The 21,563-nt window shown below is 54.5% G+C and overlaps 1 protein-coding gene across 1 annotated transcript in view; it reads right to left on the bottom strand.

The window, feature by feature from the left end:
- RYR1 (ryanodine receptor 1) overlaps positions 1-18,176 on the bottom strand; it is a 119,062-nt gene extending 100,886 nt beyond the window's left edge. The window contains exons 1-15 of the mRNA XM_047079117.1: positions 18,101-18,176; positions 16,601-16,707; positions 13,475-13,555; positions 11,665-11,784; positions 10,461-10,565; positions 9,300-9,374; positions 9,143-9,221; positions 8,767-8,879; positions 8,362-8,455; positions 6,990-7,083; positions 6,760-6,834; positions 6,123-6,279; positions 5,832-5,996; positions 3,775-3,896; positions 3,086-3,281 (exon numbers count right to left, since the gene is read on the bottom strand). Of these exons, the coding sequence (XP_046935073.1) occupies positions 3,086-3,281; positions 3,775-3,896; positions 5,832-5,996; positions 6,123-6,279; positions 6,760-6,834; positions 6,990-7,083; positions 8,362-8,455; positions 8,767-8,879; positions 9,143-9,221; positions 9,300-9,374; positions 10,461-10,565; positions 11,665-11,784; positions 13,475-13,555; positions 16,601-16,707; positions 18,101-18,176 (1,659 nt within the window). The remainder of the gene's footprint in view (positions 1-3,085; positions 3,282-3,774; positions 3,897-5,831; positions 5,997-6,122; positions 6,280-6,759; positions 6,835-6,989; positions 7,084-8,361; positions 8,456-8,766; positions 8,880-9,142; positions 9,222-9,299; positions 9,375-10,460; positions 10,566-11,664; positions 11,785-13,474; positions 13,556-16,600; positions 16,708-18,100) is intronic.
- Positions 18,177-21,563: the final 3,387 nt, after the last annotated feature.

Raw genomic sequence — 21,563 nt, forward strand, 5'->3', positions numbered from 1 at the left:
GGGTCACAAATAGATTTTAGCAAGCAGGCAAATTTGCAAAGGCAGATCTGTGCACACCAAAGATCAAACGTGTATGGCTCAACAGATACCAAGAACACCTGTGTAACCGTGACCCAAGCCCGGAAAGAGAACACCGCCAGCCACGCAGAAGTCGCCTGGATGCCCCTCCTGACCACACAAACCTCTCTGCTAGGAATAACCGCTGTCCTGGCTTTTGTAGAAATCCTCTCCTTGCTTTTCTATTTTTACCGCCTATGTATGCATCAGTAAACAGTCTAATTGAGTTTTGCCTGTTTTTGAACTTGGCATACACAATAAGTATTCTTCTGGACATGGAGTTTCTTGCTGGGTGTTATGTTTTTTTTTTTTGTTTTTTTTTTTTTTTTTTTTTCAACGTCTATTTATTTTTGGGACAGAGAGAGACAGAGCATGAACGGGGGAGGGGCAGAGAGAGAGGGAGACACAGAATCGGAAACAGGCTCCAGGCTCCGAGCCATCAGCCCAGAGCCCGACGCGGGGCTCGAACTCACAGACCGCGAGATCGTGACCTGGCCGAAGTCGGACGCTCAACCGACTGCGCCACCCAGGCGCCCCTGGGTGTTATGTTTTAAGTTCAAGAACACCGTTTCACGTGGCTGTAGTCCCTTCATTTTCGTTGTGGAGTAGTACCCATATCCGCTGTGTGTGTGAACACGCGACATTTGCAGATCCATGCTGGTGGTGGACATGTGGGCTGTTTCTAGCTTTTGGCCATTACGTATAGCGCTACTGTGACAATCACTGTGTCTCTATGCTGGGGGCCCCTATCACTAGTGAGAGAGGCAGCACACGGGGGTAGAGGGCGGTTGGAGTCACACAGAGTGGCTGCGTCACTAACTAGCCGTGATTTTAGGGAACCTATCCCTCTTGTGGCTCCCAGAGTGAAAGTCCTCACCCAGAGCCTGGCCTTCGTCACCTCTCTGCCCTCATCTCCTCCCACTCTGCCCCTAGCTCACCCTGTCCCAGTCGCCCTGGCCTCCTCGTGGTTCTAGAACCTGCCAAGCACACTCCCTGTGCACTTGCTCTCCCCTTTGTCTCCTCTCTGTCCCTCCCCCAGGTGTACATGTGGCTGCCTCTCTTCACTCAGGTCCCCTCCCTGACCAGTCTATTTTATTTATTTTTTATTTTTTTTTAAAGTTTATTTATTCTGAGAGAGACAGTGACAGCGCAAGTGGGGGAGAGACAGAGAGAAAGAGCCAGAGAATCCCAAGCAGGCTCTGCCCTGGCAGTGAAGAGCTGGACGCAGGACTCAAACCCACGAAATCGTGAGATCGTGACCTGAACTGAAACCAAGAGTCAGGCGCTCAACCCACTGAGCCATCCAGGTGCCCCTGTTTTATTTTTCTTTTAAGTTTATTTATTTATTTTGAGAGAGCACGCGTGAGCAGGGGAGGGGCAGAGAAAGAAGGAGAGCGAGAATCCCAAGCGGACTCCACGCTTGGTGCTCAGTGCTGGGCTCAATCCCATGATCCTGAGATCGTGACCTGAGCGGAAATCAAGAGTTTGGACGCTCAACTGACTGAGCCACCCAGGCGCCCACTGATCACTCTGTTTTAAGGATTTAAAAAAATTTTTTAAGTTTATTTATTTTTGACAGCGGGACAGAGAGAGCGAGCAAGGGAGGGGCAGAGAGAGAAGGAGAGAGAGAATCTCAAGCAGGCTCTGCACTGTCAGCACGGAGTCTGAGGTGGGGCTCAAACCCACAAACTGTGAGATCATGACCTGAGCCGAGACGAATAGTTGGATGCTTAACCAACTGAGCCACCCAGGCGCCCCAAGACCACTCTATTTTAAATTGCAACAACCCCAGCACTCCCTGCTACTTCCCTCCTTTATTTTTTTCTCAGTACTTATCATCTTATATACCATGTAATTTTCTTATTTTATTGATCATCATCTATCCTCCCCACACGTCAGTTCCAGAAAGACAGAGATTTTTGTCTGTTTTGTTGACAGCTGTACCCCTTGGCATATTTGTTGGGGAAATAGATGGCTGTTATTTAATCTCTCTGAGCTTCTGTGATCCATCTGTAATATGGGAATTACAACCCCCAGGGGGTTATCAGGAGGATGCCATGTATATAGCACCCTTAGCACACAATAAAGGCCAAATTCAAAGTAATAATAACCACTAACACCTATATATCATCTGCTACGTGCTGGCACGGTTCTAAACGTTTGGCCTATACTAATTCCACTCCACAAATAAGTTTCGTTATTGTTACTATTATCACTTTTGGATCAGATTGGGGAGTCCCTGGAGAGGAGGAGGGTCAGTTGTTAGCCTTTAAACGAACATGCTCCCCTATCACCCGGTGGGGACATCAGACCTCCGGGCCTTTGTCCAGTCCCCTCCTCCCACCCCGTGCGGTCCCCCTCACTCTGACCCCCTGTTGGGCGGAGCCCGCTCCACATCTCTTCCCTTCTTGCTCTCAGAACACACGGACCCCCCAGCTCCTGACTCCAGCAGAGGACCCTCCCTGACGCCCCAAAACCCACCTCTGGCCCTGCCCCTCCTCCCATGCCCCACTCTGGTTCAGTCCTCCCAACTGCGGGCCGAGCCCCCACAGACACCATTCCCCCCCCGCCCCCCACTCCCGAGTCCCGCAGCCTCATCCTGAGACTTCTTCCCAGGCCTGGCCGCTTCTACAGGCTTCGCCTCGGCACAGACCTGCGCTTAGGCCCCGCCCCACTCCGGGGTAAGGGAACAGGCCTGCCCCACCCGCTTCGCTCCGGTCGCAACTCGCTCCCACCCGCACCGCCCCTGCTCTGACAAACGCCCTGCCTTTCCCTCAGGGCCCCGCCCACCACCCCAAATTCTCCCCAAGGCCCGCCCCCTCACTTGTTCCCCGAAGGCCTGCGGCCCCGCCCCGTTTATACAGGCCCCGCCGGCTCTGAAACCACTACAGACGCCTTCAGGTCCCTCAGGCTCCGCCCCGCCCCGCGCCGCGGCCCCGCCCCACCCCAACCTCGCTGCGGCCCCACCCCTCCCTCAGGCTCCGCCCCCGCGTCCACAGGCCCCGCCCCGCCCTCGCCACGGCCCCACCTCCTCCTGGAAGAGGCTCTGGCGGTTGCGCAGGCTGCGCAGCTTGCTCTGCTTCTCCTCGTGCTGCAGCTCCTCGGAGGGCGGCTCGAAGTAGCCGATGAGGTCCTGCAGGCTCAGGATGACACCCTCGATGGGCAGCGCTGTGCCAGCTGGCGGCCCCGAGCCCCGCGGCTTCCCGCTGAAGCTGTCCAGGCCCCTGTGGGGACGGCGCACCTGTCAGCCAGGAGCCCGGAGCGCTGACTATCATTGAGGCGCTCGCGAGTCCTACCCCCTGCCCCCAAAGGACTCTTACAGACACACCTATTCTACAGAGGGGGAGACTGAGACTCGGAGACAGACATTGACCTGAGGCCACACAGTGGCCAGCGACAGAGCTAGGACTGGGACTCACTCCTGTATAAGCACAGGGGGGTGGGTGGAAGCAGGTGTCAGGGCTGGGGAGGTCCAGGATCAAGGATCTGGGTGTCAGGGGTGATCAGGGATGTGAAATCAAAATCATGGTTGTCAAGGTCAGATTAGGGGTCAAGTGTACAGAAGTCAGAGGTTTAGAGGTTAGGGATCCTGTGTATGTTAGGGGTGTGGAAGTCAGAGGTGGGATTAGAGGGGTCAGGTGTATGACCACGGGGAGCCTGGGGGTCAAGGCGTGGCCCCGCAGGGGGCGGGGGGGGCAGAGTGGGCAGGTGGCTCACTTGACGAACTGGTTGTACAGGCCAGCGGTGCTGTAAATCATGCGGGCAGCCTGGGACTCCTCCTGCTGGCAGCGAGTCAGTGACAAGGCGTCGTCCATATGGCCTTCCTGGTGCAGTATGGCCTGGCAGCGGGGGGGGGGGGGGGGGCGGGCAGAGAGGTCAGGAGTGGGCCCAGCACCAAGGACGGATCATCTGCCCCCAGATCTCCATCCAGATTCTAGCCCCAAAGCTGCCCCCATCCTCCACTGAATCACTCTGCCAGACACCCCCTTCTATCCCTCTTCATCTGACTCTTATTCTCTGTACCCCCGGCCCCGCCCCGCCCCCCCCCCGGTCTCCCCTCTGCCTCTGGCTCCATCTCCCTGCCCCCCTTTGTTCCTGTCTTTTTCTCTCTCCCTATGTCTCACATCACTACCCCATGCTTTGTCTCTTTCTCCCTGTCTTTCCCACTCTGTCTGTATCTCCATCTCTCTCTGCCTTCTGTCTCTATCCGCCTTTGATTCTGTGTTTGTGTCTCCCTCTCTGACTGTCCTGTCTATCTGTCTGTCTCCAGGCCAGACCCTTTCCACCTGTGTCTACTGCTGACTTAACACCCTCCCACCAGAAAGGTGTAATGACACCCTCACTTAACATGTCCCAGGCTGAATGCCTGAAAGCTTCTCTGTAAGATGAGACCATCTTCCAGCTTTCTCCTGAGCTGACCTCCCAGCGCCTCGTCCAGTCCTGTGGCTGTAAATACCACCCACTGCTGACGGCTCCCACTACCCCCCTCGGACCAGGCCCATTTCTATATCCTCTGCTCAGGTATCCAACTACAAGCTTCGTTTTTTTGAAACGAGCATCTCCCTAGTCTTCCCACTCATTCACTCTTTATCGAGGGGCTTTGTTCTACACATTGGATCCCTGTCATCCTGAGCTGCTGACACTTGGCTGTCCCCGACTCAGTTAATGGCATTTTCATCCTTCCAGTGGCTCAGGGCAAAAATCATGGCATCATCCTCGACCCCTGCCCCTCTCACCTTGAGATCCAGTCTGTCAGGAAGTCCTGTTGGCTCCGCCCTCAAGCTACAAACATAATCTGCCACCTTCCCCACCCTGGTCCTGTCCACTGTTTTCTCCCACCTGACCATGGCAGCAGTTGCCTCCCTGGGCTCCCTACTCCAACTCTGGGCCTCACCCCAAACTCATCTATTCCCACGAGCAGCTAAGGAACCTGAGTCAGGTCACCTCCCTGGCCTGCTCAAAACTCTACTGGGGTTCCATCTCACTAGGAGTAAAAGGTGGGACCCTCCCCATGGCCCACAAGGCCCACATGATCTGCTCCCATCTCCTCTCTGTCCTTATCTTCCAAGACTTGTTCCTCAATCACTGCGCTCCAGCCAAACTGGACCTTCTTTCTGTTATTGCAACAAATCAACCTCATTCCAACCTCAGGGCCTTTGCACATGCCATGCTCTCTGCCCAGAGTAGCTTTTCCACTCTTTAGCTGGAAAGCTATGTACTTCATTACAGGTGGTTTATTTACCATGTCTGAGTCTGGAAGGGCAGGAGACAGGTCTGTATATGTCATCTATTTTTCCACACACACATCTAGAACAACTGGGGCGCTCCATAATTTGCCGAATGCTATTCTTGGTCTGTTTGCCACTATCTTTGTCTCTTTTTGTCTTTTCCATCTCTGCTTCTCTGTCTCTATCTTTCTCTGTTTTTCCGTCCCCATGTCTTTTTGTCTCTGCTTTTGTCTGTCTCTATGTTTCTCTCTCCCTCTCTCTCTTTCCCTGTCCTTCTCCCTTTCTCCCTCTCCCTCTCTCTCCCTTCTCTCTCTCCTTCTCCCTCACTCTATTCATTCTTTCCACCCCATTTCTCCTCTCCCTCTCTCTCTCCCCCCTGTATATCTATCCCTCTTTCTTTTTCCTCTCTCAATCTCAGTTTCTCTTTGAGTCCCCATCTTTCTCTCAGTCCTACCCTCATACTCCTGAAGGCTCAAGCATGATCACCCCTCGGTCTCCTTCCTGCCCCTGCTGGCACCCCTGCCCTTCCCCTCGCCAGGCACCCACCTTCTTCTTGAGCACGCCAAGCCTCAGGGCCTTGGGGTCCGGGGCCGCATAGGTGAGCCACAGGCCTGAGGCCACGTGCTGCACGAAGCACAGTGACTCCCCATACTTGATCTCAGGGGGACCCATGCCGTCCACATCCCGCTTGGGGGCCGTGTCCAGCTTCTCCTGCAGGGGCAGGGGACAGAGGTCAGCCTCCTCTGCCTGCGCATTTAATCGGGGAGAGACTGCAGAATGGAGGCTGGGGCCGGATTTGGGGCCCCAAGTGAGGGAGGGCACCCTGACCCCACCGACCTTGGAGATGCGGAAGCAGAAGGAGGTGGCCTTGGTGTGGGCCTTGCTGGCATCGACCACCATCAGGCCCTGGTCCTCGGTGAGCGCCAGGTACCGCCCAGTGGTAACATGCCGGATACGAAGAGGCTGGCCCCAGCGGAGGTGGCTCCCACTCCAGCTGCAAAGGGTGAGGGTGCCGGGGGGTCAGAGGATCCCCCAGTCCTCCCATGGACACCACAGTCTTGGTCCAAACCTCATCAAGCCTCCAGCCTTCTTCCAGGGGGACCCAAACCTTCCTTGCGGCCCTCAAATCTTTCTTAGGACCCCCTAGCCCTCCTTTGGGAACCCCAGTCCTATCTCAGGCCCTCACAACTTCCTCAGGGCTCCCCAGTGCTCCCAGTTTCCCCAGACCCACCACTTTCTCTCCCTCTACTCCCACACTTTTACTCGGGATCCCCAATCTCTCCTCAGGAATGCCCACCCTCCCCTAGGTCCTTTTCCTCCAGGACTCTGGGACCCTGAAGACCTTCATCACCTTCTGGGGCCCCCCAGATTTCCCCTCAAAATCCTCCAGTTTCTTTCTCAGATCTTCCTTCAAGACCCTCTCTCCCCTCCCAGGCCCCCCAGGAGCAATTAGCCCCACCCCAGCCCCTCCCACCTGATTCTCAGTGGCTCCAGTCTCCAGAGGGAGCGGGCATGGGTGCACACAGATCCCCCCTCGTAGTGGACGAGTCTGGGGACACGGGAGAGAGTGAGGTCAGGGGTTCAGTCGCCCTCCTCCCAGAATGTGATCCCCAACCCCACCCATAGGGTCCGGGCGCCCCGAGCCTGCTTTTACCCTTCCCCTTCTGCCCCAACACCCCAGGGCCTCTTGTCTCCAACCCAGACCTGCGCTGGTCCTCGCTGTCAGCGGGGGAAATGGTAAGACACTCATCCATGTGTCCGTGAAAGAGGCGAAGGACGTGGCCTCCGGTCACATAGCCTGGAAAGGAGCAAGGGAAAGTGATCATTGTAGGGCTGGAGCCCTGGACAGGCCTGGGAGCCAAAGTGGAGCTCAGGGGTCCTGCTTCTCCCCTGTGGGAGGTTGGGGATCTGAATTTTAGGATCTAAAGTGGCAGTCTGAGATTTGGGCTAAGTTTGAGTCCTGAAGCAGGGGTATGAGATTTGGGGTCCGAGGTGGGAAATCTAAGTTTGGGGGTCTGGGTATACAGGGCTGAGGTTGGGGGGGGGAATGTGGGTCTGAGTTTGGATTTCTGAGGTTGGGGGTCAGAGGTTTAAGTCTAACATTTCTGGATATTGGGCTCTGAGTGTCAGGTCTTGATCTGGGGTCTGGGTTTAGAGGTTTGATGGTTGGGTCTGAGGTTAGGGTCTGAACTTTGAAGGTTGATTTTGGAGTTCTGAGGTTCGGGGTCTGAGGTTATCATCGACAGTTTCGAAGTCTGAGTTGGAGAAGCTTCAGAGTTAGAAGTTGGTGGGTTTGACATTAAGGCCTGAGTTTCAGGATCTGTGGTTTGAGTCTCAGCTTGGGTGTGGGGTTTGGGTGTTAAGAGCTGGGGTCAAAGTTTTGGGGTCATGCTTTGGGATCTTAGCACGGGAAGAATTTGGAAGATGATTTTATTTTTTTTTAATTTTTTTTTCAACGTTTTTATTTATTTTTGGGACAGAGAGAGACAGAGCATGAACGGGGGAGGGGCAGAGAGAGAGGGAGACACAGAATCGGAAACAGGCTCCAGGCTCTGAGCCATCAGCCCAGAGCCCGACGCGGGGCTCGAACTCACGCACCGCGAGATTGTGACCTGGCTGAAGTTGGACGCTTAACCGACTGCGCCACCCAGGCGCCCCTGGAAGATGATTTTAGATGTCTGAGGTTAAAGTTTGGAGATCTGAGGTCAGTTGGCTCAGATTTGGGGTCGGAATTAGAGGTCTTGGCTTGGATATCTGAGTTTGAATGTGGGGGTCTGGGTGTGGGGAGCTGAGGTCTCCATCTGTATTTGCCTTCTAAGGCCTGCGGATCTGAGGGCTAAGTTCCAAATGCGGTGCTCTAAGCTTTGGATCTGAGTTTAAGGGTCTGCCCTCCAGGACCTTGAGTGGGGCATGTGAGTTTTGGAGTCTAGATTTGGGTGTCTGATACTGAGTGTGGGGTTTAGAGTCTGAACTCCAGGGTTCTGGATTTGGGGTCAGTATGGACATGTTTGAGGGGCAAGGTGGGAGGTCTGTTCTGGGGGTCTCCGTTTAGGGACAGGAGGTCTGGGACCCTCACCCTCTTCGCAGCCGGAGCAGATGGGGTTCATGTTCCACAGTGTCTGCATGAAGGAGGCGTCCACCTGGAGCTCCCCGCTGGCCGTTGACAGGTGCTGGGGGCGGCCGGGAGGTGGCGGTCAGAGATGGTGGGTGAGAATAGTCCGGAGTCAGAGGCCGGAAACCAAAGGTGGAAGCCGGCAGACAGGGGACAGAAAATCAGAGATCACAGATCGGAAAACCAAGATCAAACTGGGCAGCGGGGCCCGGAAGACCAGAAATGGATGTCAGAGGTCGGGAATACAGGAATCAGGCGTCCGACCACTGGGGCCAGAGAGCTGGCAAATCAGTGACCGGGAGACGGGGGACCCCGTGCACCCCCAGCCTTGGGCAGTAGTAGCTATGCCGGGGGGGCGGGATTGCTCACCAGGTAGCGCTCTGAGGAGACGCTGACGAGGATGAGGTCGTCCCCAACGCGGACCTTCTCTCCTTCCGACCTCTGCTTGGAGGCCGGGTGCGCCGTCCACCAACAGGCCTCCCCTAGGGAGGGGGCAGGGCTGTCAGGATGAGGACCACCCAGAATGCCCTTCCCCGAGGGGTCCCCAGCCCTCGGCCCCCAATTCTTTTATCACGACCACCCCCTCTCTGCCTCCCGCCCTCACACTCTCTGCCTCGGGTCCCCCCACGCTGGTCCGAGTCTCCCTCACCGCCCCCGTCCCTGCCCCCGCCGGGCCTGCACCTTCCCCACCGCGGCCCCTGGCCGCAGCGCCCCCGTCGCCGCCCTCCCCGCTCCAGCCCCACACCTGTGGCATCTTCCTGGAGTCCCACGTCGAAGGCCAGCTTGTCAGTCATGGAGCGCGAGGTGGTAAGACAGCTCAGGTACTAGGATCGCAGAGGGGAGTCAGCCTCCTCCCGGCCCTCGCCCCGCCCCTGCCCTCGCCCCCTCGCTCTCACACTCACCATGCCGCTGTGCGTGTGCCTGAGCAGGATGGCATGGCCGTACAGGAGTGTCCTGTGTCCCCCACCCTGGGACGACTGCAGGGGGGAGGGGGTGGAGAGAGGGCACAGAGTGAGACCAGACCCCCCCCCCCCCCGCCAGGCATCCGGCCTATCCTACGTGGCAATACGCTCCCCATAAAATACCATGCTCGCCCGGACACGAGAAAGCCTTAGCTCAGACCCTCAACAGATTCTTGGCCTCGGTTTCCCCATTCATGGAAGTAGGGGCTGTGTCTCTGAGAAGCCTGTGGGTAGGGTGTTTTCTAGTTCCCAAAGCCCACTCTGTCCTCCCTGCCTCCTTCATCCTGTTGAGCAGGCCCCAGAGTCCCTCAGGGAGGCCGAACCGCTCTTCCGGTTGGTCTCCTGAGAGTCCCCCCTAACTCGTATTCCGTGGACCTCGGCCCCTTTCGCCCTAACCTGTCATAAGACAGCTGAGCGGCAGCCCATGTGCACCTGGGTAGTCCTACCAGGTGTTAAATATTTGAACATCCCCATAGGGACCCCGCCCTGCGCCGCCACACACGCCGAAGCACAAGGAGCCCGGGCCCCTCCCGGGGTGGGTACATCGGATATACACCCGGTCACTCGATGGCGTCATGCCTCCCATCCTGGCTCTCACATGCCCATGCTCTGAGGGCGCCATGTGATGGGGCCACCTGATCACATGGCAGACCCACTCCTGGAGCGGAGGGGACCCACACTTGGGGCAGGGGGGAAGTGAGAGGAGAGGTCCCATGCAGAGAAGAGCTGGGATCAGGGGCGGAGGGAAGGATGGGAAAGAGGACAAAGGAGCAGGCGGGGGAATGGGTCGGGGGGCGGGGGGCTCAGAAGCCCCCGCCCCCTTCCTTCCTTCCTGGCTGGCCTGTCTGGGCTCCACAGCCCCTGACAGCTGGGGTGGGGGAGACCCCCAGCCCCTGTGTGCAGGACGTGGGCCCAAGAGCAGGGCCTGGGGCCAGGAGAGGTGGAAGAGGCAGGTGACACCCAAGGCCAGACCTACCCACTTATCCAAATTGAGGGCCTGTGAGGGGCGGGGCAGAGAGAGGAAGAAGAGCAGGTGGTGAGCGACCCCCGTGGCTTCCCACCCAGCCCTGCCACCGCGCCCCGCCAGGCCGGGAGCCTCACCTCCACGCCAGCCTCCACCGTGTTGGCCAGCATCTCCTGCAGGGCCCGGACCGACAGAGACTGCTCCAGGACGAAGCAACAGATGGCCAGATCGGGGGGCACGTTCTGCGGTGGGGGGGGGATGTGAGTGGGGGGCACGAAGGCCCCTGAGCGCCGGTCTGAATACCCACACCCCTTGGAGACCCAGACCTGGCCCCGGTCCCCGGAGGAACCCCTGCACCCTGCCACCCCCACGGACACCGGCAACACAGAAGACATGCCTCCTTCCCTCAAACACCTAAACCCTAGCCGAGCCTCATGGAAGCTTCCCACCCCCCACCTAATCCCAAAGCGAGCCTCAGCCCTCTCTCAGACACGCTGCACCTGTTCCAACGCCACGGGACATGCCTCCCCCTGCAGATAACCCGAATTTCTGCAATCCCAAAGGAGCTCCCCGCCCCCCCCCCGCCTCCTGCTGTCACCAGCAGACGCTCCCAACTCCTGCCTTCCTCACATGCCCGTGAACCCTGCTTCCAAATCACATCCAACCTTTCTCCACCCTCCTCAGTCTCCCACCCAATCCCCTGACTCTCAGACACCCTCCCCCTTGGACCCAAGACTCTCTAACCCGCTCAGACCCTTGGCCTCCTCTGCGATCTGACTCCACGTCCCTTCTCTCTCCCAGTCCCTGCCCTCACCCCCCAGGTCACCTCTTCTCTCAGACCCTGAGTCCACCTCGCCCTCAGACCCAGGCTCCCTCCAGTCTCAGCCTCTAACGCCCTTCCCAGTCAGCTCCCCCAGTCCCCCACTTGTGTCCCCCAGCCCTCCAGGCCCTTTGGCTTTGGATCCAAGGCCCTCTGCCCCCTTAGACACCTGCCTCCTGAGACTCGCGAGCCCCTGCTTCTCCACCCCTACCTGCCTCAGACCTCTGGCCCTCTTTCCTTTTCACCCCCCTCCCCATTTTCTCTCTCATCAGCAGCCACCTTCAGATCCCCTCTTCCTTGAACTCAGGGCCCTCCATGCCCCCAGCCACCCTCCCTCTTCCCTCAGGTCCCCTGCTCTCCCTCCTCAGACCTCCCCTCCCGCCTGCCTGGAACCTTCAGCCCCTTTTCCCTCCCAGCCCCTCTCCGTTTTCTCTCCTAGCAGCACCCTCTCTTCAGACCCACACCCCTCTTCTTTGGACCCTGGCCTCTGCCCCCACAGACCCCCACACTCCCACACACACCTGGGCATTGCTGGTGGGCTCCAGGAAGCAGAGGCGGTTGCCAAAGCCCTCGGCCGCCAGGCAGAGCTTGAGCTGTTCCTTGAGCACCGTGGCGCTGCATTGCAGGACCACTTCGTCGTCCTGCGGGCAGAGCTCAGGGTCAGGGCCCCCGAGGACACCGCGCCATCACCCCGCCCCTCCCCTCACGGGACAGGTGGCGACTGATAACACCCACCTCACAAGTCATCACACAGGAGCCTGCGCCCAGGGCTCCACACACTTCTCACGCCCCACGAGACAGGCACGAGTGTCATCCCTATTTTAAAATGGGGAAACTGAGGCTCAAGGAGGGGGCACAGCTTTCCAAGGCCACATGGCTGATAAGGGGACGGGCTGGGATTTGAACCCCAGTCCGGCTGGCTCCAGTAGGGCCCCCAAGGTGAGCCACTGGGGGTGGAAACTAGGAGCACCCCAAGTTCAATGGCTTTTAAGCTCAGCCTTCTCTAATTTCTCTTTGTGTATTGTTTCAGTAATGGCTATCATTTAAGGAGTGCTTTCTTGTCTTTCCCTTTTTTAAATTTTATTTTAGAGAGAGCAGAGAGAGAGAGAGAGAGAGAGGGAGAGAGAATCCCGAGCAGGCTCCAAGCTCAGTGCGGAGCCCCACACGGGGCTCGATCCTACGACCCTGGGATCACGCCCTGAGCCGCCATCAAGAGTTGGACGCTCAACTGACTGAGCCACCGAGGCGCCCCCGAGGAGTTCTTCCTAAGGGTACGTGAATGCAGCTCCAGAGCCCAGACTGGATCTAGGGTGGGCGGGGACATGCCGCAATGGACCCGATGTCATCTCCGGTAAACGCCGAGGTAGGACGGCGACAGATAATGGCATCAGAGCAATGCTACGCTTCCTGACGTTGATAACCGTGCTGCGGTTTTGTACGACTGCCCTTGCTTCTTCGGAAACAGACACTGAAGTACTTTAGGAGTGAAGGGTGCCGCGTCCGCAACTTATCCCCAAAGAGTTGAGGGGGAAGTGAAGTGTAGACCGAGAGAGGGAGGGGGAGAGATAAATCAAGGGTGCCAAATCTTAACCTGTGGGGGAAATGACTTCAGGCCACGTGGGGGTTCTTTGAAGTAACCTTGCAGCTTTTCTCGAAGTTTGAGGTGCTTTCGAGATTATAAGCTGAAGTTGTAAGTAAAATAAAGCGTTTTCGATGGGCTGGGTCCCCTTCCAAGAACTTAACACATACGAACTCATCGCGGAATCCCCACGGCGACCCTCGGAGGTGACCAGAACGGAAACCCGTGGAAACTGGGACCCAGAGATCACACTGCTGTCACACAGCACAGCTGGGATTTGATCCCAGCTCTCTGTGTCACACTCTTAGAACACTAGGCCACCTCTTCACGTGTTAGTAAAGTTGCCCGTATCTACACTTAGCACTGATATCAATGTACGCAGAGGAGTGGCCGACGCTTTTCCGACAGTCGAGAATGATAGAGATTCCGGCTCTTCACCGCTGAGTCAGGCAGCGGTTGTTTCCTTTTACAGCCGAGGAAACGGGTTCCAGGGCGTTAGGCGTCCCGCCCGAGGCCACACGGCCTCCAGCCCTTCCATCCGGCATCTCACACAAACGTGCCCCAGTCCTGGGCTTCGAAGCACACGCACAGCCCTCCGTCTGCCCTCAGCCGGGAAGGAAGGAGACGTTTGATGTGTCGGCAGGAGGCCCCATAACTGCTCTGCCCTTTAGTCTCCAACCCCCACATCCTGGCACGCGCTGGGCGCTCATGTGTGCACAGGGACATAGAGCTTGCACTTATTAAACACTTACTGTCTGCGAGGCCTTACGCTCCGAGCTTTTACATTCCTTTGACAGACGTTCATTAAACGTCCGCTCTTGCCAGGCACTGATCTAGACCGGACACAGAGCAGCGAATGAAGCAGACAAAGTCCCTGTCCTCACAGAGCTGACATCCTTGTGGGGGAGAGGCAATAAACAAGTGAATACTTTGAATGTCAGTGATAAGTGTTATGGAAAAGAAATTACCCAGGGTGATGTAGGAGAGTGGCTTTGGGGGTAGGGGTGTGTGACATCAGTGAGGGGGTGAAGTGACAGCCTCTCCAAGGAGGTGACATTTGAGCTGAGCATGGTCCAAATAACAAGAAGAAATCAGGCCTGCTCATCTCTGGGGGAAGAACGTTCCAGGAAGAGGGGGCGGCCTGTGCAAAAGGCCTATGGCTGGAGGGCGCTGAGGGCGCTGAGGAATAGAAAGGGAGACGGGATGGCGGCGGCAGCACGAGCAAGGAAGTGGGAGGAGATGAGCTCGGAGACATTTTGCATGGATACCTTGAGTCCTTATGGTACCTATTTTCGTCCCCACTTTCCGGATTAGGAAACTGAGGCTCAGAGAGAAACATTAAAATCACTTGCCCGAAGTTAGGAAGCAGGCCAATGGCAAAGCCAGCATGTAACCCAGAGGCTGGAAGCCTACTCAGTACACCAAGATTCTCTAACTTTCTCCTGCAGCAGAATGAAGGAAGGTGGCCTGGTTACAAATGCAGCTTCCTTCCTGCCTTAGTTTCCCGCCCGACACTAAGAGCATGATTCTGTGGATCTGGGGTGGACGGGGAACAGGGACCATTACCAGCCCTCAGCAGGCTCTGACGTGGGCCGTGCTTTGAGACACCCCAGCCTCGCACGGCTAGAGGTCGCCACCCACGAAGGGGAAATGAAATCATCTTGGGGGCCGTGCCCCCGTGCTCAAAAGGTGAAATAAAGCGGAGCAAGAACAGCACACAGCAACATGCCCCCTCGGTTCCAAGGGCTACCTACATTTTAGGAAACTCGTCCCAGTTAAAAATAGGTGTGTGTGAATGCACCCCATTTGTCCCTAATAGCACGAATTAGAGGCAACCCAAACGTCCGTCGGCAGGTAAACCGATAGACAAATTGTGGCATATCCACACAGTGCGATGCCACTCCGCAACAAAGAGAAATGAGCTCTCGATATGCGCCACATGGATAAATGTCAAAAATGCGCTGGGCAAAAGCAGCAGAGGCAAAGGAGCATATATTGTATATGAAAGCCTAGAAGTGACTAATGGAAAAGAGGGAACTTTCCGGGGTAAAGGAAAGGTTCTATGTCTCGATTATGACGGTGGTTACATGGCTGTGTAAAGTTTGTCGAAACTCACTGAATTGGGACGCCTAAAATGGGCACAATTTATTGGTATCGATTATACCTCGGTGAAGTTGGATTTTTAAAATATGCATCTGCACGTAGTAGGTGACAATATAAAATGTATTTCTGACTGGTGGGATGTGGTCCAAAGTGTTTGAGGGAAAAGCCACGTGATCTCAGTAAAGTTCACGAAAAAGGACCTAGTCTGGGGACAAGAGATGCCGGGGCCAGACCTCCAGAACCCAGCACAGGCTAACCTGGCAAGTCTGAGCTCGGTTCTCTTCTTGGGAAAGCAGGAAGGCGGGCTCCCAGAGGCACCCAGAGATGACACTTCCTGGCCTTGACCTTGGGCAAGTGATTCTACCACTCAGGCCTTGGTTTCCCTCAAATCTCCCAGCGAGATAAAGATAGGGCCCTACCTCAGAAGATAGGGCAGCCGAGGATATAATTAGATATCTCAGGAGGCCGAGGCCCTGGGCATGGGACCTGACGCAGAGTGGCTGCTTAAGGGCTCATGGCCATGGCTATGGTCTTATTAGGACCAGGGAGGAGGGGCGAGCCCAACCCATGGTGTCTGCTAAGGGGCTGGAGCTGGGGCAAGAGTCTAGGGTGAAGCTAGGCCTCCTCCCGTGGCCGAATGTCCAGCTGTCCCTATCCTTCACTACCAGCCCCAGCTGTCCGGTCCTCCCTCCCAGGAAACCGGACCCAGCTCATCAGGGTCCTATTCTGGGGCCTGGAATGCTGTGTCAGCATTTCCCAGGGCCTGGGAGGAGGAGGAGAGGGGCTAGTGCAGGGTCAGCAGACCTGGCCCAGAAGAGAGAACATCATCCCCCCCACCATACTCACAGCCCCACACCCAGCTGAGCCACCGGGAGGGAGAAGTGGAAAGGACTCTGAGATAGACAGGCCCTCCCCCCTATCCTCTCCCTGTCCCCTGCCCAGTCCCCAGAAAAGCCAGCTATTCTGGGAGGGACACCTGTTGTTCCAATTCCCATCCCTGCCCCCCAGCCGGGGATCAGAGATGCCGGGAGAGACGGAGCTAGAGAGGCAGAATGAAATGCAGAGAGCCTAAAGCTAAAGAACAAAGAGACAGAGACAGAGAGAGACAGGAAGGCAGAGATGGAGAGACAGAGACACAGAGACAACCCAAAGAGATGAATAGGGAGAGACACTACCCAGAGACCATTAGCAGCCATATTTGGCCCTCCTACCAAAAGGGAGGAGGGAAGAAGGACCCGGAACCCAAAGGAACCCCAGGAGACCCTCAAGGGCTGGGAGTTCAAAGGAATTAGATGCCCCAGCCCACCCCAGCCCCCTTCCCAAGAATTTAAATTAGGTCAGAGTCTACAGCAAGAAGAGAATTAGGCCTAGATGGGGGGGGGGGGCAGGGCGGGGGAACAGCTAAATTAAGCTCAGGAATTAGAACCACCTTCCCCAAGTGCTGGCTTCCAGGGTGGTGGTGGGGGGGGGGGGGGTTGCCTCAGCGGCCCCTCTTCTCTGGGACAAATAGCTAATGTCAGAAGAGAGGATGGCCGAAGATCCCCCTCCCCATTCTGCAGTCCCAAATTCTTCTAATTCTCTATGGTGAGAAAGGTGAGCGAGACTGAGGGACAAAAAAAAGGAGAAAGACAGAGTGACAGTCACCCAAGGGACAGAGGAATAGATCGCGAGACTCAGAGACTACGAGCAATCAGGACAGAGACACCCGGAGACAAAGAGACACTCAGAGGGACCGGAGAGATGACCCCAGAGACCCCTAGCACAGAGATACTCACCGTCCGCAGAAACTGGACCTCATCCTCGCCCTCTCCTCCGTCACCCATGATGTCGAGGCCCGAGGGGCGCGGGCTGAGATCGGGGAATAGGAAGAGGGGGCCGCAGGCTGGGCGGGTGGGCTGGGGGTGGGCTGGGGTCGGAGACCTCTGGGGCACCCGCGAGGTAGATGGAACTGCGAGGAGGACTCGCGTGCTGGACAGAGCTGGGAGGAGGTCCCCGCCCCCTCCCGGTTCCCATTGGGCCAGGACGTCCAAGGCCACGCCCCCTCACCGGAGCCCCACCCGCAGACCCCAAACATCGGCCGGAGGTAGGCGTGGGTGGGGTGGGGGGTTGTAGCGGGAGAGTCTGGAAGGTAGCTGCCCTCTCTCCACCTCCCTGGTAAGGAAGATGCCGTCATTCTCCCATTTCACGGAGAGGAAACTGAGGCTCTGAGCCGGGAAGCCGCTGCTATATGTCCTACAGCGGAGCCGGTATGCACACCAGGTCTGCCGACTTTAAAAAGCACCATGCTTAAAAAAGCACTGAGCTAGACAGTCTGGATCCAAATCCCAGTCTCGCCACTCCCTTATGTGTCCTTGGACAAGTCACATCGCAGCTCGGCGCCTCGGTTTCCCCAACTGGTAAGGAGAATATTAATACGGACCTCACAGGGCTTTTGTAAGGATTAAATGAGATAATGTGTTTACAGCACTTAGTACCAGTGCACAGTAAATGTTATGGAAGTGTTGCCGACATCATCATCATCGTGATAAAATCTTTTGAGGCAGGAATAATTGCCATAGGAGGTGTCTTTCGTGGGCCTGTTGTATTTCAGACCCCAAACTAAGATATTTTCACTGCATCTCGTTTGGTTCTCACACCAATCCTGCTGTTGTTCCCATCATTTAGAGGAGGAAGTCAACATGCATGGTCCTCACCATGAATAATTTTAAGGACACGACTGGAATGAATGATGTAGCTCGCACAACAATCTTGTGAAGTCAGTAACTTGTGGTGCCCATTTTACAGATGAGACAAGCTGAGCGCAGAGAGGTGGAGCGACTTGCCCAAGGTCGCACAGAGGTGGAGCAAAGGGTCTGAACCCAGAGCTAGGGTTCCTAACCGTCCCACTTTGTTGTCTTGATAGTTGCATAAAATCTCCTGATTATAACAAAAACCCAAACCCCCAGGGTGGGGCCCAGCACCCCCAACCCACGCCACTCCCAAGTTCTAACCTCCCTCCCCAGGGGCAGCCTGAGCCGCTGAGGGCCACTAGCTGGGCCATCCCTTCATGCAGCTGAGCTCCCTGGGCTTTGTAAATAGGGGAGACTTGGGGTAACCAGCTCTTTCTTGCTTCTGGCCCACCAGGGCCTGGAGGGGGCACTGGCTCCTCCCGGTCCCCACAGGCTCCGGGGAGCTCGGGCGGAGGGGCTCTGCAGCTCCCTAAAACAGGCAGCTGTGGGGCCTGGAGCCCCAGTGCAGGACATCATACCCACCTGGACCTCCTGTCAGTCACGCACCTTTGTGGCGCTGGGCTTCAGTTTCCTCATCTGTCACTTGGGCGAATTTGGAATAGTTCCCACAACCGGGGGTCATGGGGAAGATCCCATGAGGAAACCTTTTAGGAAAAAAAAAGGAGGGGGGAGCCTTTTAGAGCCTATGACATAGTAACTTACTGATACAGGTAACTTATTGATAATACTAAAATTATTGTTAACATGTAATGGTATCTATTAAGTTCCACAAAACAATACCTTGGGGGCGCCTGGGTGTCTCAGTCAGTTGAGCGTCCGACTTTAGCTCAGGTCATGATTTCGTGGTTTGTGAGTTCGAGCCCCGCGTCGGGCTCTGTGCTGACAGCTCAGAGCCCGGAGCCTGCTTCGGATTCTGTGTCTCCCTCTCTCTCTGCCCCTCCCCAGCTCACATTCTATCTCTGTCTCTCTCTCTCTCTCTCTCAAAAATAAATAAATATTTCAAAAAACACCTTACAGCTCAAATTACACATAAAATGTTAATGTGTATATGTTGTTATGTGTTAAATAGTTAAATATTGAAATGTTAATACCATCATCATATATAGCACATAAGTTTGTACCATATTCTTGAATTACATGATGCATAATTACATAATTATATATTTGGGCTAATGTAATTACACAGTCCGATACAATTATATGCTTATTATACATACATGGTATGTTAAATATTAAGCTTTTCCTTAGAATTGTATGTATAACAAAATTATTCTGTGTCATTGTGCATTATATCATAAGATATTAATAGTGTTTCTTTTTTTTTTTTTGTCAGTCATCATGCTGTGTTTTAAGACCTACCCATGCAGCTCTACGGACACCTGTTCTGTGGCTGTGGGGGCTTTGCAGAGCTCCCTGGAGACTGTCCTCAACTTCCAATCTTGCCAGACCAATAGGGTGACTCACTGTTGTTTTAATTTGCACTTCCTTGGTCAGTTACCAAGAATTTCTAGCATCTTCTCAGGTGCTTGTCAGAGTTGGGTTTGCTCACACTTGCTCACACTCTTGGCCCATTTTTCTATCAGAGCCGCTGTTTCTCTTGCTGATTTGCAGCTGCGACTTTCACATTCTAAAGATTAATTTCCCATTGATTTTTTTTATTTCTTTAATGTTTATTTATATTTGAATTTTTTTTTTAGTGTTTGTTTATTTTTGAGAGAGAGACAGAGATAGAGTGCGAGCAGGGGAGGGGCCGAGAGACAGGGAGACACAGAATCAGAAGCAGGCTCCAGGCTCCGAGCTGTCAGCACAGAGCCCAATGAGGGGCTGGATGTGGGGCTCGAAACCCGGGAACTGTGAGATCGTGACCTGAGCCTGAAGTCAGTCACTTAACCGACTGAGCCTCCCAGGCACCCCAATGTTTATTTATATTTAAGACAGAGAGAGAGAGAGAGAGAACACATGCACGTGAGTGAGGTAGGGGCAGAGACAGACAGAGGATCTGAAGCAGGCTCTGAGCTGTCAGTAAAGAGCCTGACACACGGCTTGAACTCACAAACTGTGAAATCATGACCCAAGCCGACATCAGACACCTAACCCACTGAGCCACCCAGGTGCCCCTCCCCTTGATTTTAGACATTCTAAAAACGTTGTCCCACTCTGCCATCTTATCGGATATTTGTCCCATGGTGCCTTCATTAAGAGAAATAGTTATTTGGATGTTATCAAATGCATCCTTTTTCTGCCTTATGAGTTTTTGTGGTTTGCTTCAGAAGTCTTTTCCTTTGTGGTTGATGGTGTTATTGTTGGTTTTAACCATCCCTGCAGGTCTTGAGAGTTGCGCTACTGCGGTGGGGGGGGGGGGGAGGGAGGGGCTTTACTGATCTCCCTCCCTGAGACTTCTGGGGGAGGGGGAGGGGTGTGGAGACACCACAAGCTAGACTCCGCCAACAGCGTTACATCACCTCGAAGATACTAGGGAGACGGGCTGACAGACAGCACATCATGGACGGCACTGCTTGAGACTGGGGGGAGGGGCGGGGGGTGGTAAAGAGGTAGGGAGAGGAAGAGAGAGAGAGAGAGGGCCTGAGAGCATACGGTATATCACGTAATGGAAAAGCTAAACAGAATGAGCTCTGTGCTTGTCTAAATGTTCTGGCATGAAAAAAAAGTCCATGGTGACTTCTTTTAGTGAAAGAAAGAAAGGAGTAAAAATATACTTCTAAGAGAACTTTGGTTGAATTGACTAACATCCTAGGTTTGGCAGAAGCATATTAATTACCCTGACCCATTTATTCCACTCCTGGGTATCTACCTACAGAACTGCACCCTTTAATGTTCAGCAAAAGACAGGTGCTAGAATGTTCACAGTAGCCTGAGTCACAATAGCCCCAAGCCAGAAGCCTCTCAGCTGTCCATTACGGGGAAATTGATCAATACATCATGGAATAGTCACACAAAGGAAGACTATACGGTAACAAAAAGGAATAAACTACAACCAGGTATAACATGAAAGCATCACGAAAACAGGACTAAATGAAAGAAGTCAGACACAATAAATCATTCCATTTATCAACAGCTTGAAACTAGGCAAAACTACCCTGCTAGAAATTAGGCTACTGGTAAGTTTCAGGAGGTAGGCGCTGGGTTGGGGCTTATGCAGGGGGCTCGTGCAGGATGGGAATGTTCTGTTTCTTGACTTCGTGACTGTCACGTAGACACATTCAGCTTATCACAATTCATCACCCTACACACGTATGATCTGCGCTTTTTTTTTTGTACATCAACTTAAAAATATGTCAAGCATGACACACTTAGGTAAAAGAAAAAAAAACACATACTCGAAAGAAGAGTCTGTTTCTAGGAGCGCGTATTTATGTACCTCAACAAATGCATAGCTCACAGAGCAGATGTACCCCAGCAGTATGTGCTACGGGTCCCCTGCCTAAGAGGGACAGTGAGATGGGGAAGGGGCTCCCCAGAGGGTTTACCTCCATCTATAATGTTTTTCACAACAAAATAACAGTCTTTAAGTTTCTGTCGTGATTAAATTAGTTGATTTTTCAAAGCCCCCGTAACATTGTGTGGTATACAGTAGGCGCTGCCTCAGGGTTTGTCACAATAAAGGTAATAAAGTAAAAATGTTTTCTGGGACACAAATGGTCTCATTAAAACTAAAATCAGGAATAAAAGAAACATAAGAAATATACGAAGTACCGTGTCTTGTGACTTTCCACTCACACCTTTGTGTATTACATACGTGAACATGTCCTTGTAGAAATACAGACTTCTGAGTACGTGTTTTCGCATAAATGTGTCATATTAGGCGTACTTAAAGAAAAAACAAAAGAACTGTTCTCATTGAAGTACGACAGCGACAGAACAGACCAGTGAGGGAACAGAGAATCTCGGGTCTCGAGACAGCAAAGATGGGGGAGATAGAGAGCCCGCTGGGCGCCTGGGGGTGGGGGCTGGCAGCACCGGAAACCTCAGCCTGAAGGGATCCCCGTGT

Source organism: Lynx rufus, unplaced genomic scaffold (assembly GCF_022079265.1).
Source record: "Lynx rufus isolate CCGP_SWC_20201006 ecotype Redwood Valley unplaced genomic scaffold, mLynRuf1.p SCAF_16, whole genome shotgun sequence".
NCBI classification, from domain to species: Eukaryota; Metazoa; Chordata; class Mammalia; order Carnivora; family Felidae; genus Lynx; species Lynx rufus.